This window comes from Oryza sativa, chromosome 2, assembly GCF_034140825.1.
Source record: "Oryza sativa Japonica Group chromosome 2, ASM3414082v1".
Lineage (NCBI taxonomy): Eukaryota > Viridiplantae > Streptophyta > Magnoliopsida > Poales > Poaceae > Oryza > Oryza sativa.
In genome coordinates, this window is record NC_089036.1 from 21,967,673 (window position 1) to 21,987,418 (window position 19,746).

The window sequence follows — 19,746 nt, forward strand, 5'->3', positions numbered from 1 at the left end:
GTATAAGTTATGCATGCTTAAAATACTATGAAACAAAAGAGATAATAATTGTATAAATTTTTTCAATAAACAAATGATTAAATATATATGTCAGGAGGAAAGTACTAATACAGTACATATATGTATACAAGATCACAATACACACCGTATCATTGGTTAGGTATATATATGAGAGAGATACATGCACTAGTATAATACACATTCACAGTTTCACACCAAGTAGCTTCCAAGATCACAACACTTCATAGCATTTGTTAGGCACGCATGAGAGAGATACATTCACTACTCTACTCTTAGATTTTACATTTTTACAAAGTATATGTATGACTTTAATCTTTTCTATGAACAGAACTATATGTACATATTTCCCTATATAAGCATGATTTTGATGAACAACAAACATAAAAGGGAAAACATTTACATGATCAATGCACGCGTATATATATATCCCATATTTAATTAGCATGTGCATGCAGATGCAGTGCAAGAAAAAAAACTGCAAGCTAAGACCTCACGACGTCGCCGATGGCTGGCGGCGGAGCACCGGCGGGATGACGGCGGCGGCGAAGGGGCCAAAATGAGGCCGTCTGGCGCCGAACAAAGCGGCGGACGACGACGGCGGTGAGCCAGCGCCCGGAGACGGCACGGCGGCGGCAGCGGTGATGGCGGCAGGGGCGCCGCCGCCGGCGAAGACGCGCGGAGAGAAGCTCTCAGAAGCTGCCGCAGCAACGACCTTGCTATGCTCACATGAAGGGCACACCCGGAACACCGTGCCGGCAGCAGCTGGTAGGTGGTGGAGGCCGTACAGCGGCGGGTACGACGACGTGGTGGTTCGGAGAGTGCCACGCAGCTCGGCCACCTCCCTCTGCAGCCGCCGGTTCTCCCGCGTCAGCCTCTCGCAGCAGCGCTTCAGATGCTCGCAGTCCACCTCCGTCTGCTTCAGCTTCGTCCTGAGAATGATATATACATATATGTTGAGATGATTGATTCATGAATCATGATATAGTTTGGAGAATAGCTAGCTATAGCTAGCATCATTCTTAATTTGGTTGAGATATTGGAGAACACAGCAAATTAAAGGGAGATTAGTAGTATATGGTATGGTTTGTTTGTTACCTAGCTCTTCTGTTTTGGAACCAGACCTCCACTTGGCGCGGTCGAAGGTTGAGCCGATTAGCTAAATCACTCTTTTGTTTCTGTATACGAAATGAAAGGTAACTTTTGATTTCATTTCGGCTGTATCGATCTTATGCAAACAAAGAACTTTAGCTTTATTGACTTTAATCGCGATATGCTGGAACTTTTTTCTAAAGGAAGCTTAAACTGTAAATTAACATCCCAATCACACTCGAGTGTGAAATCAAACATGTGATATGTAAGTTAACCACTGAAGTGAGATGTAACATTTATTGCCAAGATTTCAAAATTTTTATTTTGTTACAAGGATCCGTTGCCATCAGAAGACCAATGTCCTCTGGAACTAATTTGGACTATTTCATAATCTAAGGCACCGTGTTAGTAGAAAACAGAGATGTGTGATGATTATATAGGGTTTCCTGAAGAACATATGGAATCCATCAAACTGTTATAACTCTCAACGCTTTGTAGCATCGAAACTATATGTAACTGATCTCTTCGAACAAAGTCAAGAAGAGGAGGTAAATTAAGTTGATTGAACAATATCCTTCTAATTTATATGAACTAGACAGCATCTGCAAATTAAGAGACCTGATATACTTGATAGGACATGCGGTCTGATGCTTGATAGGTTTGTAAAAGTTGGAAAGATTGAGCAAGATACGACACATACCGGAGTCAGGGTGCTGTGTTCTTTGAAACTATCCTCCAGAAACGAGGACTGTTCCTTGGATAGCCTCAACTTCTTCCTCGCGCCACCACCGCCGTTATCCTCATCGTCTGCAGCTTCCTGATCAGCTACCTGCTGTCTCGTGGATGCCTCCTGCATAGAAGATGGTGACGAAGGCCTCCCTGCCTCTGCGCCTCCGTCTGCTGGCCGAGTGTTCACATCAAAACCACGTGTGCACATCTCTGAATTCGCACTGCCTACACAGAAAAGGACTCATCACCATCCAACGATTTTTCATGCTCTTATATATTAAGCTCTGCTGTACTAAACCACCTACAGACCAACCTGGAAGTTGCAACTAATCATAACAACAGAGCAAATATGTAAAGTTCTCCTTCGCTTACCGGTCTCTGCAGAGGATACAAACAGAGGGAAGCTCAAGCTCTCGACAGGAGCCTCGCCATGAGGGCGAGTTTCATCTTCTTCTCCCTCCATAGCTTCTTCTGATGATTGTGTGCATGTTGTCTGGTCATCCTGTTCATCTCTTCTAGTTGCTCTTACTCCAAGCACAAGCTCCAGGTCTTCTTCATCGCCCATGCATGTTGGTATAAGCACCGGTGTAGGCGCAATGGTGGCCTTCACTGGAGCTGGAGAGTCCCCTAGACTAAGCTCAAGTTCCATATCAAGGAGAGAGAGGGGTCATGGAGTGAGGAGGCAAAGAGGAAGCAATAAGCAACTATCATATATATAGTGGTGATGGGCCAATCATCAGAGATTGACCAGAATAATAAAATAACAGTATCCAAGATGACTAAGTAATCAGAATATAGTTTTAGATTACTGTTTATTTAATGCTAGGGAAGGTGATCAATCTAATCACAAATAATTGGAATCAAAAGTTCATGTGCCATTAGCTCGGTGATTCTTGAATTATTATATCAGTGAAGGTTTGCTTATTTCCAAGAGGATTTTCCGCATGGACATTCTATATTTGAGTTGTTCCTTCAGTATATATTCTTTCTGATTAACGAATGTAAATAATATTGGAGAAATATGAACTCTTTATGTCTCACAGTAGTTTAGTATTTTTCATATGCATAAAAGGTCTTTTTATTACCAAATCATTGTACTTCGTTTTAGGCAATTAAAACATACCATTTCTTTTTGTAGTCATAGCTTATATATAGATGTCTCAATATGCAGAAGTTATATAGGAAATATTAAAGATTTCCAATGGTTGCGATAGAGCCGTGTCAACTGACCATAATGTTTCTTGAAACAGAAGGAAATTAGGTGGGGAAAAAGGAGAGATTATTTCCTCCAGTACAACATTTTTTAACTTTGAAAGAAAAAGCATGGCTGAAAGCTTCCATCTATTCACAGTTTTTGAATTATCACTTAATTGTACAGACAGTGATACTGAGCATAACAAAGGTAGAAATTACTTTGTCATAAAAATTGCTTCAGAAGTTATCCCTCCTCAAAGATTATTTAATAAACCAGTGGTATAAAATGAATATAAAATAAAACAATAATGCAATAAAGTCTCATTGAATTAATCGTATATCACCAGGTGGTAAGTAGGAAAGCTGTGGTAAACTGGTAATGTCTAGAATCTGTATATGTCAAATCTGAACTGGAATCATCTATGAACTGAGTTGAGTGGGGCCTATATCTACTGATATAGATGACCATGATAGTATGAGAATGTGATTCTATGCAAAAAGAAAAAAAAAGAAGGAAAAAGAAGTTAATGATTTAAGAAGGAAACACGCTGAGTATGTAGTGAGTACAGATGTGTGGGTTCTACAAGTAAATAATGCTAAAGCAACTCCTATTAGATGCATCTAACCAGAATTGCTATGTAACTTGAGCAAGTTTCATCTGGACTAATTAACATGAAGCATGAGTTCAAACTAAGACTATATTCTGGTATAGTGAGACAGTATACTACTGATTGACCACAATGAATTTAATGCTATGCATGATAATGCATAAAGATTATACTGAAACTGATGAATCTTCCAACAGTGACTTTAGTCAACCCAAGGTTCTGGTGTCCTGATGGAATACATTGCAGAAAATTTGATTATTGCTACATCAATCATGCAGCACACATGCACATGAATTCCAATCATCACGTAATGATATTACTAGAGGGATGTCATAGATTACAACTAAGGACTGTTATTGCTCTACTTGCAAAAGAAAGATTTGAGTAGGAATCTATCACATACCTTATAAAATGAGAACATTGCTTTCAGTAAAATTTCAGCAAGGCCGTACTTTGACAATTAGAACCAGTAATATATTTATAATATTCTTTGACAATGTATGGTTATATATAATAGAGAAAAAGGTTGATTGACATGGTCAAGGGTATAATTTTATCATGAAGACAAATTGCCTGTTGACAGCCTATGGATCTAAAATTAATAGGACAGAAAAATGAGTGAATTTTAGGATCATTTTATTATTGTCTGCGTCTGAGAATATTCTTTAGATAGATGAAAGTAGACAGTTCAGTATAGAGCACTCAACTGATGGTGATGAGGCCAAAATTCCGACCCTCATGAATATTTGCAAGTAACTGATTTTGAATGTTCCAGAAAAAAAAACTATTTTTTTCATCTATATATCTTGCTTTCAGAGATGGCAGACTGAAGCATCAGCACTAAAACCTGTAATATCTAGCCCTTGTTTTTAAAGTCTGAACGTACTACTTATTTGATGGATCAGTACGTATTTATATTTTGGAACAAAAAGAAGCACTCAGTATTGTTTTATAGAAGCAGTATTGTTTTATAGAAGTTTCTATTAGTTTTATGCCATTCAGTAAATTATGAACGTATAGTAAAATTGTATTCAAATTTTAACTCCAAATTGAAAGACTCAAATGTGAAGGCAGAATGAATAAAGCTCTCTACAAATTATAATACCATTGGTTATCATGCCACATCATTGTGTGCTAGAAATGTTCTTCATACTTTAAAACATATCACAAAATTAGAAAATAATACTTTGAAGTTTGGAGATGATGCTGTTTTTTGAACAAAACACAGGGGAGAAGTCCTCTGCGGTTATATTTTATATTTATATTCAAGAGAGTTGCGTCTTCAACAGAAAAGTAATACAACTAATTTTTCATGCCTTATCGTGCATTTACTTTTTTTTCGTTTAACCAACGGGAGAAACTTGGTTGCCACATGCAAACAGCAAACCTATCTTGCTATGATTTCTCTTGTATTAAAACCCGATTAGTATTTTTAAACAGGTGATGTTCTGAAGGCTGGGTCTGGAGAAGCTGAAGGTTTCTTAGTAGAGCACAAACAATACTAGTTTTAAAATGTAAATGTGACAGTTCATTTTATCATAATATAGTTTGTCTTTTTTATGAAAACCCATTCCTAACAACCCATGAAGCTGCGGTACAATGAGATAATAGGAGTATGTAGATCCAAGTGATATGCTTTGAAAAAGAGCATACATATCAATACAACAGAAGTAAACCTTCAGGAAAAGGTTGATGCGTATCATCCTAGATGCCAAAGCTAACTGGTCCAGATAAGTGTGATAGCATTTTCAATGTGTCAGCATAAAAAGAAATACAGTGAGGGTACTAAATTTCCATAACAAAACTATGTTTCAAAACTATAGAACAATTTAGTTGAAAATGGATTCAAATCAAGCCACAACACCTCCTAGCAGGACTTAAAGAGCCAAATATATTACTCTCCATCCCAAAATATAACAATATAACAATTCAAAATTTATCCCAAAATATAACAACTTCACCTACATTCTCTTCTCAACCAATCACAACCTTCCACCATTTAATTTCTCCACCTACTTCCTCTTCTCAACCAATCACAACATTCTCCCATTAAATTCCACCTACTTTCTTAATACCCATGTCCAACCCTAAAACTTCTTACATTTTGGGATGGAGGTAGTAGCAGGTCTTAAATCAGTTGTTTTTTTGGACAAAAATAGTGAAGTCAGATATCAATCTATCCAAACCAGTTGGCAATTTCATTGCTACTAGGTCTTCTAAACTATAATAAAAGTGAGGTATAGGAATGGCTAGAATGCCATCATTCGGATGCTCTGTATAAACCAATATAATTGGATTTGCAAGCTACACTGTCATCAACAAAGCTTCGCTCTAGTTTACTCACCATACAATCCACATTGACCAGTGATGCAAAAGCTTTGATTGAAGTGTTAGCAGAAACAGCTGCATAAGTAGCTATTGTCGGATTACAGAGTGAGGGCTCAAAGACTTGGAGTTCTTTTTTTAAGGTAAAACAAATCTAGGCTTTAAAACAGAATCAGTCTTTAGTATCAACTAGGCAGACATTTTTACAAGAGAATTTGGCAATTAAGAGCACTTCTAGCTTGCTTTTCTCAAGGAGTATGTATTCTCTTTAATTGGCAGAAATTCAACTTTCATTCAGGTATCGTGATTTTAGCCTCTATTATTGAAACAGTCTCCAATATTGTGTTATCCAAACTACTTGGTATTGCACATTTTAGTCATTCACTTGGTATTTCATAAATCATGGTTGACTCTATTTTATGTGCTATGACAGAGCTGTATGACAAAGTAACACCAAATCATGAATAACCTATTTTGCAATTGTTGTTCACTTTCACAAGACCACAAGAAATCAACTTAAAATCAGATTCTCTGTATGCCGCCATCTCATAAGATATTATTGAGTGTTTGTTATGTTTCTGCATTTAGATGCAATCACCAAAACTTCATCCATATCCTTCATTTAATATGTACATGTTGTGGTTCATATGATGCTTTTCCGTAAAGGCATCCAATCAATAAATGCAGGCAATGTCTTAAGAAGAAACATACCTCAGATCTGTTGGGAACAATCTTACACCACCTGTCGTCAGAAAAGCACTAGCAGCAGGCCTTCATCGATTCAGATGTAGCAAAGACCTTTGGTTATTGATTGGTGGTTCCAAATTATTGGAAAAACATCAACCGTTTGGGGACACCAGATAGATTATTTCTGAAAAAAGTTGATGCAGTGATTAACTTTCATGATGCAATACTAATACCAAGCACATTGTGTATATCGGCAATCTCTCCAATTAATTCATGCACATTAAAATCTGAAATACAAATCAATCAATGTATTAATCCATCATTACCAATTTAACACTTGAAAAAACTGCCTCTTGTATATATGTAAACTAGAATATCCTTCTAGATTGAAGAACACATTTCGCCATGTGGAGTCTTCCGTCGAAGTGGATAACAACACTAGCGCTATTTTCTCTCAAATTTGAATGTTTAACGTGGACTTTATTGGAAACTTTTACACATCAGAGTATCGTGTTCCATATGTAGAACTTGAACTGCTCCAAATCTAGATGTGCATGACAATTCATAATTTCATACAGTACAAAAAGTTCTGATGCACTGAAAAACATTGCAGCACACAAGCACATGCTATCCCTCCATACAGACAAAACTGAAGTGGGATGAACCAAGCAAAACTAAAGAACATAATCCAGATGTGCTAATAGCCTGACAAACCAAATAGCACAACTGATTATGTTGTGCCGAAACTGAAGAACTCCATGCCATATTTTGCCATAGTTACCACAGAACAAAGCCTTGGCAGGGAAAACTATAACAGTTAAGCATTCTACATATTCTTATTGCTAACTTAATTAACCAATGTGTAACTGGAGAACCAACAGATCCGTAAGATGGTAAGGAATGACACTATGACAGTCATAATACACAAAATTTAAATTTTTAATAATTGTTCATTTTTAGTTATGAAAGGTATAGGTGTAAAATGAAATGTATAGTGCCAACGAATGTGATATGTATATGTCATATTTAATGAATGCCTCCTACAGAAATGCATCAGCTGATCTATCCTTCTTAGTTCTTACATGATAATTATTAATTGGAAATAATAAGTGTGCAACATGACAATACATCGCGTAAGTTGCGTGTCTGCTATAGGAACTGAGGTGTCATTCTCTTACGTCAATTATACTCGACGTAAACTATAAGAAGAGAACATGATAACATAGATCTAAAACAGCGGCATCACAATTAACAAAATTTACAATATGCAATAGATACCAAGTGACCTTGTAGCATGGCAGTTTCTTGAATATTAAAATGCTACATGACTTGTCCATGATCATTTCTTAGCGGCCACAACTGAAAAAAAAAACAATGATGTACAGATGCTTGTCAACTGACTTATTAGGAAATTCAAGTTTATAATGTTAGTCATGGGAAATATGTGAATAACAATCAAGCTATGTTCATGACCTGCAAATACCAACTTCAGATAGTTCATGCTCTAGATTATTAAGTTTCAATCCCATAGAACTTTCCAATTCTTGATTTTGTGCTAAGCAGCAAACAATGCACCTTAAACAAGGATAGATTCAAGAATGACATGGCAGTCTTAAATGCATCTTCCTATATACTAGAAAAGGGTTATGTATTAGCTCTTATAAGATCAATTTAAGTTGCACTTTACATGAAATATGTTAAATGAACATTTTTACCATTGTTTACCGATGATAGATGGCATAATTTAAAGAGGCCATGCCAGAACAACACTGTCATAGCCTTTTCAAGTCACTTTAAAGCACACATCTATATTTTGCTAGAAAGATATAATATGGGATCATTTCCAGTATTTGACTTGCGTGTAACAGGCATCAAATATATGAAAAGAAAACCTGATAACATTGAATACTGCCATCTGTAAACAGTCATTTGTGTGCCACTTCTAGGAATAATACGATTGACAGGTCTTGATGTCCTCTATATCATGCATGCAACTCAGACTGCCTGCCTGTTAAAATATTTCAGCAGGTTAAAGTATGAGCATTTTGAGTTCATACTAGTAAAAACCAACATTTATGAACTGTTTTAAGAATTTATAGTTGTTGTAAACAAATTTGTCCAAACATCACAAGTGAATGCATATGAACACATTGAAACAAAAGCATAGAGTCCCCAATTCCCATACTGAGAATAAACTACTGTCACTCCACGAGCACTACTGAGCTTTTATTGTTTTTCAAAGGTTGACTTTCTATATTATTTGACTTCCAGGGCCCACATATTCTTAAAGCGGGTTACTCCACGTCCATGTTACTGCTGCCCTGAGGTTATTGAATGCAGTATAGCTTAAAGATCTAATAACAATATAACATTCATGCTTGAGCAACTCCTAATTATTTGTAATATAAAGTCTATCTAATATGTTCAGTTTAGTTCCTTCTCTTTGTACGTGGAAGTGTATCATTTAGTCATAATGCCCTCATGAATATGGATAAACAATGAGAGGTTTGTGTCCCTGTAGGCGTAGCGCTGTCAATTACATATTTTCTACCAATGTTAAAAAGAAAATTCAAGATATTCACATTCAAGAGAAACTAAGCATGGAACAGGTTGCAGCACATATGAGATTGGTGGATACTGGATAGAAGAGCACAAACTAGGCAAACTCACATCGCCATTGAAGAAAGAGTATAAAATAAAGTCATGCCACGGCCACTTCCTCTATGAATAGTACTGTAATTCTTGCCGGATGCAGCATGTGATCGTATTTGTTATATCAAATGTTCTTTCAGGAGCACCATGGCATTGTTTGCCTACAGCATGTGCTACGGGATAAGCCTTATGTATCACTCAAGACACTCATTAATAGAGCATTAGGGCAAGATTAATTTATTTCCCCACCAAACCTCCCTCCCTCTCAGTCTGTGCGTGTGTTACTATTAACAGTAGCTTCGGCTAAGGTCCACGGTATATATGCAGTTAAGCAGAGAAAAGATAAGGAGGGCACAAGGATCAAAAGTAAAAAGGAACAGATGCTCAGGGCATGTTTTCAGTAGAAAATGTGATTTACCTGTAGCGTCAGAGCGACTGCATATTTGCATTGCTGCTGTTATCTGCAGTCACCTGTGATAGGGTAAAAGGAGAGAATAAGTACAATTGTACTACCACTCTTCCTAGAAACAACATGCATTGTACTACATTCTGTCGGTACAGAACAAATCAGAAACCGGTGTACTCTAGTTTTGGAATGCGGCATTGCAGTCTGCTAACTGCACGCGGGAGAAAAGGCAAACAGAGCAGCATGCTAGTAAAGAGTGAACTGCAGAGGACACACAGTTCATGTCTAAAATGCAAACCAATGCAAGACACCACGATCTAAAATATCAGACTTTATACAGAAATTAGAAGCTGAATCTTGCACGAGTCTCCATGCTAAATCCTGGAAAATCGTAACAATGTTTTACATTATAGAATGTTTGGACATGAAATGCAGGAGCTTGTTCCAGGGATCAATTGAATGATTTCTTCATTCCTTTTTAGTTTCTTCCTTTGCACAAACATAACAGCTCAAACACCAAACAGATATTCAATAGAAATCATGAAAAATGAACCCAGATATGAAGCTTTTCCAATGAAAATAACATGAGGCTTCCTTTCGAGGGCATCATTTATCTTAGTTTCTGGAAAAAAAAATCATGTTCCCAGTTCAACGGATTTCACCAACAAATACGGCTCACTTGACACTTCAACAGATTAATCCCTCAAAAGAAAAGAAAGGAAGATCAAAGCACCAAAATTCCAATGAACAATGCTCAAATGTGATTGGTATTGAAATATTATTTTATGAGCCAACTTAGAGAGTTTTAAGAAGTCCATAAGTACAAGATGCACGCAAGAAGCGTATGTAACAAGAATACCGATTGCAGTGATCTCACAATAGGACAATATATACATATTATATGAACTAGAAACCCAGCACCAATCATTATCTGCATTTGCATATAGATCTGCAATTGGAGGTGTCAACGGCACAGCAAACTGGATGCTTCAAATTTCTGAAGAGGCCCTGTACCTATCGGGCGGTGGCATTACAAACATCTCGGTTGTAAACATCACCTTTTATTATTCAACATAACTCATGAATCTCTCTTTCTGTGCTAGGTAAGTTGACTAAGCAAACTCAAAGACATCAATTATCATTCTGGAGTCCTTACCTTCATTAATTGTGCAATGTGCATTAATTGTGCAGGAATGTTTAGCATTTGAAAAGTACATGGAGCCTGGAGAAGATGCTTCATTCCCCCTAAACTATAGCGTGAAAAGTGAGTGAGGCAGAGCAATGGAAGGGGGCCAGTAGTCATGCAAGTAGCAGCACCCTCTGACTGGATCAATCAAATCCTGGCTGTATTTTCATTCATTATCTTGTCAATTTTGCTGACAAGCTAGACTTAACTATAACACACAAGTATATTTTTATGGACGTAAGCATTCAGGCAATAAAGATTGCTCATGCATGCATTGTGTACTCATGATCTAATGTCTAATCAAATGCAGAAGCATCTTTCTGTTAGCTCAGTTCAAGAGGGCCTCAATACTAGATATGTAAAGGTGACAGTTCAGTTGCAAAATGCAGAGATTTGTGTTTTTTTTATGGTTTCATAAGCCAAAATTGTACCAGACTATCTCTATATGGTGAATACGAAAAATAAAATATTGACGTAGGTTTTTCACTGGGACCATGGAAATTACAGATTGCAGAAATGTATTATTATGAGAAACAGAGCAAGAATTTGATTCGTTTCTTACCCACCATCACTTCCATCAACTTGCATTAGTTTGATATGCTTTAAAAGCAATGAATTGACTATCAGAAGGTCAAAAGATATAATTGCAGAAGCTTCAATCTTTTTCCATGGTAACAACACCCCTAACAGAATAAAATTCCAATCATTAGCATTGCTTTTAGTATAAATTTACAAAATGTGAAGTAGTTTGCTAGTGTAAATCATCAACATAGCTCAAATTAATATATCGAAACAACCCAGCACAGAATTGAAACACGATGTGATTGTCCATGATACAAGACAATACAGTAGAGAAGGCACAGTGTTCAATGAAAAAGGACATGGTATTAAATCAATAACTATAATGTATTTACTGAATTTTCCTAAAAAAATTTCTCATGATCACATCTGTTCAAACTGAATTTGGATATTTTATTTTTTAAAAAAATGCTCTGCATTGTAAAATTAGTGTCATACTGAAAAGCAACAAATAGCGTTCATGCAAAGTTGATAAAACACAGGCAGTATACCCAGGAATAATGTTGCATGTCAATTACTATACTGATCTGGTAGGCTGGCAGTTGACATGTGCTAGCAAAGAATCTATCCCGTGCTATATTTTCATATGGATTCATGGCATGAGGTTAGGAATTCCAAAGTTCTCATCTGCACTTCGGCATTCCCACAGAATCATTAGCAACCTTCAACCAAATAGGATGGCATGCTTTTACTATAAAAAATTGGATGTACTCCCAAGTATTTGAACTGATTGGCTGGTGTGAGTATTTGATAGACGACAGATAAGGAAGACCATATAAAAAGTTCCAAGTGACAAGCAAATTTACAAAATAAATGAATGACATCACATTAATGATAACAGGCAAAAGTAACCAAAGAGAACTCTTCCTTCTAAATAGGAAAAAAGTAGTCTATATAAATAAGGAGTTAGTGTAAAACATTCTTGCCACATCACCAAAACTACTAAGTGTTAGGACAGATGAAGCAGAGTAGTTGTGAAGTTCAAAATTTAATATATCTACCAACTTAAGAAAACATCTAATGGTTTTGACCTGCCAGTTTATAGAACCTTATAACTTTCATATGGAAGAGCAACATAGGAAGCTATAGGAAGTTGGTGTATCACATAGATCGGACATTAACAGCATTGTTTGTTACAAGATAATCAGAATTCTGTGCCTTCATTCGGCATTACATTGACTTTTGAGACACTCAGTATATCTGTATTGGAATTTTGGATGTACAACTAACTGAAAGCATATTTTGAAGCTATTGCATGAAAAAGCTCATTATAATTGGTAGAGATTCCCTTGGCTAACTAAATCTCAGAACAAAGCACAGGAACTCTAAACTAGCCCTTCAATTAGATTGAAGATAAATATGAAGCATAATTAAATTTTATTAAGTAAGGGGACCCAAGTTCCATAAGTATAATTTGCACTTAATCAATAGTAGTACCATACAAAACATACACTTGAACAATTAACTTCCAAATGGATTATAGTTTTTAGTAGGAATAAAGGCGCTATGGTTCAGCATTAGCACATAAAGTTGATTAATTAGAAAAACTGTTTAGCTTAGCACATATATCCAACTGAAACTATCGTCCAGTTGTCTGTTTCATATTTTCTAGAGTTTTACTTTTAAAAAAAAAACGACTAGAGTTTTACTTTCCATGGTCACTGGGTTTACGAAATCTTTGTAGGGCACGCAATTGCTTTCTTAAACCAACCAGCTCACCAAAAGTCACATCTGTTCACTGCTTGTTAGCTCAAATTGGCCAAATCAAGAATAATTGTTGACGAAATAATTAATTATCTTAAAGATTCTCACCAGGGCATTATTTCAACTGATTCAAAACAGCATCAGGAGCTATTGCCGTTTACTATAATGTGACAGTGAGCCATTGCTTATGCAGCTACAAATTGGTGTATAATCCCAAACACTAATAACAAATACAAGAAACCGATCCCATGTAGTTGATTCCTTGATTCACTATGTAGCAAATTTTCTTTCTGTGATGCCCCTAAAACATATTGGTCTCCACAGAACGAAAAGGAAAAAAGCGATCATATCCGTTGAAGAATATGTCAATTGCAAATGTACCCAGTATCCATCTCACAGTTGATTCTAACATTAATAGTCGCAGCATCGCAGGCTGCAAACTTATCTTCATGGGCGTCAAGCCATCAACAACTTGAGTCGCTATAGACGCAACTGTGATAGCCCAATTGCCCAAAGGGATAACAACCATCACTCCAAACTCAAAGGCTTCATTCCTAGAACAGCTAACTGAGTCTGGTTTCCAAGTGAGGTTTTACCACTACACTTCTACCTCGAACCCTGGACTAGTAAGCATCGCGCCGCCGTCCAGCCTCCAGGACGGCCTAGGCTACAGTACGAAGTTGAGAACCCTAGTGCCTCGATGGCTAGTCCATGGCAGCATACTCCTCTCAGCCTCTCAGCCTCTCACCCTGGCCGCTACAAGTACAAACCCCACTCTACACTACACCAACCCGGTCGGCGGAGAGCGGGCGCCGGGAGACGCTCGACTCGGAGTCAAATTTGAACCTCATATTGGCGAGCGGAAGCGTTTACCACCGCGAGGATGAATGCGGAGGAGGCTGGCCGTGGCCGGCCGCCACGCCGGGGATGGCCACGGCGGCGGCGGCGGCGGATCGATCATCGGCTCCCGGCGCCCGGGGGAATCCCCGCACCCAGCCCTCAGGCGCGCCGGCCGCCGGCCGCCGGGATGAGACGGAGCAGGTGTTGGTGGCCGCGGCGGCGCGGCGGGGGGCGAGGCGAACGGCGGCCGCGCGCTCGGTGGGCGTGCGAGTGGGGAAGGGAAGGAAAATGGAAGAGAATGTTCGCTTTGCTTGTGGGAGGGGGTAGTGGGCCGAAAGCTGGAGGAGGCCCGGCCCAGGAAAAATTTTGCATTCGCATTTGGAGAGAGTAGAGAGATCTACATCCTATGAAGCCTTTATTATTTTGCATCTAATTTAGCTAACTTTTGGTCTGAGATGCATTCAAATTCTGAAATGTGTGTGTGCCTACAAGATTTGAAGGGGGGACTACAAAGTATTTCGTCCTCACCGTCACTGCACACAGGCAAATTGCCTTGTAGAGCAATTAAAATATATTATATTTTATTAGGGACTTGTAATATTTAAAGTAAATTTTGTGATCCAAGTTAAATCATTGGTAGACTATAAATTACTTACATTTATATTTGTAATTACACTCTAAATTTAAATAGTTACATTGTATTTTTTATATTACACACTATACGAGAGGATTAGTATTAAAAATGATTGGTTGCCTACTTGAAAAGGTTTATAGGAGAGATATAAACATACCTACATATATAAAAGAGATAGCGATCACTTAGAGAAAAAACACAGAAATCAAGTAAAAAATGGAATATTTTTAGAAAAACTATTTTATTATATATAAAGTATCATTGTGAATAAAAAAAAGTTTTCATAATACTTATCGTTTTTTGACAAACTGATAAAAAGAGTGGGCATGGGAGTAGAAATCATGTGGGCTCTGCCCGCGCAGGTTCTCGAATCCTGCCGACCACGCCTTTCTTATAAAAATAAATTGCATAATTTATTTTTAGTTTTTATTCAATTTTGCACAAGATTTGTATTTATATAAGAGAAAATTCGATTCATAGCACAGGAAAGAAATCGGTACCAAAAAATAGCACACAAATTTTTCGCTTTCGGCGAGAAGCACAGGCCACCGTTTTTCCTTCGTCCCGTAGCACTTCCATCGCATTCATCCATCCAGTGAAGTGTTTTGCTGTTAGTCAACAGATAGAAAGACCAAATTGCCCTTCTTCTATCTGTATAGCAAGGCCCACTCAATTTGTCCTACGCTGATATCACTGCTTGAGGGGAAGAGAAAGGGGAAAGGCGACGGCGACGGCGGCGAGCAGAGGGGAGACGGCGACTGCTAGCAGCTGGCGGCTATATCGCGGCTGCATGCTCAAGGCTCTCTCACGGTATGTGCAATGATGAATTTGTGGTTGGGTTTTTGACTGGGGCAACCTAGATCTGAAGAAATGTTCTTTGTTTGTTTGTTGTGGTTTCTGAAGCAGGAATGTGATTTTGTTAGACTCTTTTTGATAGACTGTTTAGATGGTTGCTCCAGACGACATCCCTCTTTGGTAAGATTGTTCTACAACCAAATCACAAATCACATTGTTCTTTGAAATAGGGGTTAGGAATGTGTGTGCTAACTATAGGAATCAATCTTGCTATGGCAGGGTTGATCCCTTTTCGGCATATCGGGTATGCATTACTATGCGATCATATACTCGAAAGGGTGATGTCGAAGTGATTTGTGATGGGAAGGAATGGGACATAGTTGTTGATAGAGATAAATTCAACTTGATTGCGCTTACTGATGAGATTAAAGAACATTTTGAATGGGGAACCAATCAAAAAGCTAGCATGTTATATCTTGATAGTACAGGACAATACCTTCCACTGACTAGTGATGCTGCACTGAGAAGTCTGGTAGATTCAAATTTTCTATTTCGCGAAATTAGTGTTTTGGTTAGGGTGGAGGATATTGTTGAGGTTGCTGATGCCGATGGCAATGGCAATGCCAATTGCAATGGTGGTGATGGCCCTGGTGGTGATGGCAGTGGTGGTGATGACTCTGGTGTTGATGTCAACGGTGGTGATGGCAATGATGGTGATGGCAGTGGTGCTGATGGAGATGGCAATGTAGTTGTAGGTGAGAAAGAGATGCAACAAAAAGCATCTAGTAAATGGCAAGCTATGTTTTGGGATGATACTCCTATTAGTAATCCTGAAGATCCTGAAGATGAACCAATTGGGGTGAATGAAGAACACTTATATGGAGTTGTAGATCTTGAATCTCAGAAGGAAGGGACTAGTGGAAAGAAGACAGATAAAGAGAGGTCAAGTGGGAATGAGGTAGCTACTCAGGATGTTCCAAATGATTTTGACCCGCAGCATGTCCCTGAAGAGGAAGTACCTATTGATGAGATTGGCAATGTTGTGCCCTTGTTTGTGCACAACAGGGAGAATCCTACATTTGTTGTAGATGCAACATTCCCAAATGGAGAGGCTTTTAAACTTGCAATGAGACAGTTTGCAATAAAAGGAGAATTTGAGGTCGATGTTAGCCATAGTAATAAGACTAGGTATATTGCAAAGTGTGCTAAAACAAAAGACTGCACATGGAGGATATATGCGAGGAAAGAGACCAAATCTAGTGTTTGGAAGGTTATTTGACTCTTTTTCTTGTTATTGCATATCATTTTTTATCTTTTTATTATAATATTGGCATCTCATCCTACTTTTGTTATGCATTGCAGATCAGTCGCTTAAGTGAGATTCCTACTTGTGCTACTACAAGCAAGCTGAGTGGAAGATGGCATCCTCAGGATGGATTGCAGATAGGGCTAAGGAAATAATGACCACAGAGCCTAACATTGGCCCCAAGGCACTTCAAGATAGGTTGGAGAAGAAATATAATGTAACTCTTAGGTATGGCAGAACTTGGGAAGGCCTCCAAAAGGCAAAGGATGACATCCATGGATCATGGGAGGCTAGCTTTCAGCTTCTGTGGAGTTTTAAGGCTGAGGTAGAAAGATCAATGCCAGGTAGCATTGTTGACATCGATGTGAATGCAATGGGGGAAAAGGTTTTCTTTAGGAGGTTATTTGTTGCATTAAAACCCTGCATTGATGGATTTCTACTAGGATGCAGACCATATCTAGGTTGTGATTCTAGTTTTTTGACTAGGAAATATACATGGCAAATAGCAGCAGCAGTTGGAGTTGATGGTCACAATTGGCTTTTTCCAATGGCATATGCAATTTTTGACAAGGAAAACTATGAAAATTGGGAATGGTTCATGCAAAGGTTGAAACAAGCAGTAGGTACTCGAGATGGATTGGTCATACATACTGATGCATGCAAGGGTTGCAAACAACAATTAGTGATGTTTTTGGTCGAACAGTGGAATATAGGGAATGCTTTCGACATCTCATGTTGAACTTCAGTAAAAAATTCAGGGGTGAAGTATTTGATTCCAATATGTGGCCTGCAGCATGAACCTTTTCACTCTACAAGTACCAAGAGTACATGGATCAGATTAAAGAAGCATGCCCTGCTGCTTATGAGTACCTAGAAGTCCACCATCCACGTGCATGGACAAGAAGCAAGTTTTCAGAAGCATGCAAGATTGAGTATGTGTGTAATAATCTTGCAGAATCATTCAATGCATGGATAAGTGATATAAAAGGCTTGCCTATTATTGACCTAGTAAATAAGCTAAGACAAATGATAATGAAGCAGATGTCAAGGAGAAAAAGAGTTGCAGAAGGCTTAACAGATAAAATTCTTCCTAGTGTTGTTAGAGCTCTAAATGCCAAGAGTAGAGGACTAAACTATGAAATTGCAAGAAGTGGTCTTACTGATGCAGAGGTGACAGTTTTTGATATGAAAACCAAAAAACACAACACTTATGGTGTTTTTCTAGAAAAGTGGGAATGCACTTGTCGACAGTGGCAAATTTCTGGCAAGCCATGCAAACATGCAATTGCTTTCATTTGTTCCATCAGAGGAGCTAGTTTGGAAGATTATGTTGGGGAATTTTTCTCTGTAGATAGGTTCAAGTTTGCATATGCAAGTTCCATTGTACCCATTGTAGGATCGAGATGTCGACTAGAGAGGAGGTGAATAGGCGATTTAAAAATTAAATAACACCTAATCAAATCTAACCTAAGTTGCTAGGCTTGGTGAGGGTGAACTCTAACTAAGCAACTAAGTTATGTTTTGCAAACCTAGGGTGATAGTGGCTCAATTATATCTCTAGGAAAGTAAATTGCATAAATGTAAATGTGACAATCAAATGAGACAATGAGACAAGAGATTTTTCACCGAGGTTCGGAAACTCGCCGGTTTCCTACTCCCCGTTGAGGCGAGCCCAACTCCACCGCTCAACCACGAAGCCACCGCACGCCCCCTTCGTCAAGGGTGGGCAAGGCGGGAGCCGGCCCACGGAGAGGACTACCCAAGCCTCGATCACTCGGGGTAGTTCTTCCTTCACTCTGAAGGTGGTGAACTCCAAACCACTCACAAACCGGCGCCGGGCCGCCTCCACAATCTTCTCGGAGAGGTCACCGGGCAACTCCTCCATAAGCCGTCTAGGAGGCGGCAACCTCCAAGAGTAACAAGCAATGACCCGGTGTGGAGATGATCAAGTGCCACACTAGCTCTACAATGGAAGCAAATGCACTTGACTCTTAGCTAAACAACCCTCTAACACACTAGATGGATGAACACAAAGCTCAAGTGAGTGTGAGAGAGGTGCAAGGGGTGTATGCAATTGAATTAGGTGCCAAGAGAGCCCCCTTGCTACTGGTGGGGGAGTATTTATACTCCCACCCACCAAAACTAGCCGTTGGTGGCGAAATCCCCCAACTTTGTGCTCTGCCGGTCTGACCGAAGGTATGTGGCTGGTCAGACCGTGCTACTCTGCAACGGCTAGAAAACTAGCCGTTGAAGTGCTGTCAGAGGGCCCCATCGGCCTGACCGGTCAGACCGACATGGGGTGGCCGGTCAGACCGGCCTCGACTCGGTCAGACCGCCATCAGCTCGGTCTGACCGACTACGGCTCCGTCGGCTCTGTATCGGCCATCCCGAGCAGCATCATCTCGGCCTCCAGGGGGCCGGTCTGACTGGGAAAGTGCCGCCGGTCAGACCGCCCGCGGGGCCGGTCAGACCGGCTAGGGCACGCCGGTCAGACCGCCACTATGTGCCAGTCTGACCGCCCCTGGTCAGGCCGAACCCAGTGAATTTGCAAGTGAATGTGTGTATAATGAAAAAGAGAGCACAAATGAAAATGCAATGACCTAATGTGGCAATTAAAATCATCTCTTTGCTAGGTCATTACCCCTCTTAATAGTACGGCGAAACTAAAATTAAACTAGCAAATTTGATCGCCCTACACCTCGATCAATTCTAAATTAAAGCGCTAGTTTTACCGTCTTCTTTCCCTTTGCTTTGCGCCGTCAATTTTAATCCATCGATAATCATCCATGCGCACATATGACGTGGACCTAACTTAAAATGTATAGCTCAAAGACAACGGTTAGTCCACAATTAGTGCTTGTCATTAATTACCAAAATTAACACCGGGGGCCTAGATGCTTCACCCATGTCAGACAAGACCCAATGGCCAAAAGTTGACATAGGGTTCAAAATGTTGCCACCAAAGCTTGGAAGATCAGCAGGAAGACCTCA

The 19,746-nt window shown here is 39.1% G+C and overlaps 1 protein-coding gene across 6 annotated transcripts; it reads right to left on the reverse strand.

The window, feature by feature from the left end:
* Positions 1 to 220: 220 nt before the first annotated feature.
* On the reverse strand, positions 221 to 14,324 carry LOC4329705 (homeobox-leucine zipper protein HOX7-like). 6 transcript variants are annotated; one of them, XM_066307020.1, is made up of 10 exons: positions 14,054 to 14,324; positions 11,464 to 11,580; positions 9,724 to 9,776; positions 8,546 to 8,661; positions 7,940 to 8,012; positions 6,678 to 6,837; positions 2,212 to 2,471; positions 1,811 to 2,064; positions 1,117 to 1,196; positions 221 to 950 (listed from the first exon to the last, which is right to left on the reverse strand). In XM_066307020.1, the coding sequence occupies exons 7-10, from the start codon at positions 2,402 to 2,404 to the stop codon at positions 512 to 514; spliced, it is 966 nt and encodes a 321-aa protein (XP_066163117.1). In that variant the 5' UTR covers positions 2,405 to 2,471; positions 6,678 to 6,837; positions 7,940 to 8,012; positions 8,546 to 8,661; positions 9,724 to 9,776; positions 11,464 to 11,580; positions 14,054 to 14,324; the 3' UTR covers positions 221 to 511. The 6 variants fall into 6 exon arrangements, with proteins under 6 accessions (XP_066163117.1, XP_066163119.1, XP_015626180.1 ...); XM_066307022.1 differs by having other exon boundaries at positions 7,932 to 8,012; XM_015770694.3 differs by having other exon boundaries at positions 11,460 to 11,580.
* Between the last annotated feature and the right edge of the window lie 5,422 nt (positions 14,325 to 19,746).

Bases quoted from the DNA above. Each gene is read 5' to 3' on its own strand.
- LOC4329705 (NM_001416679.1), bottom strand. From the start codon at position 2,488: ATGGAACTTGAGCTTAGTCTAGGGGACTCTCCAGCTCCAGTGAAGGCC. The intron at 2,065-2,211 runs GTAAGCGAAGGA...TTTTCTGTGTAG, and splicing joins TGTATCCTCTGCAGAGACCG to GCAGTGCGAATTCAGAGATG. The intron at 951-1,116 runs GTAACAAACAAA...TATCATTCTCAG, and splicing joins TTCCAAAACAGAAGAGCTAG to GACGAAGCTGAAGCAGACGG.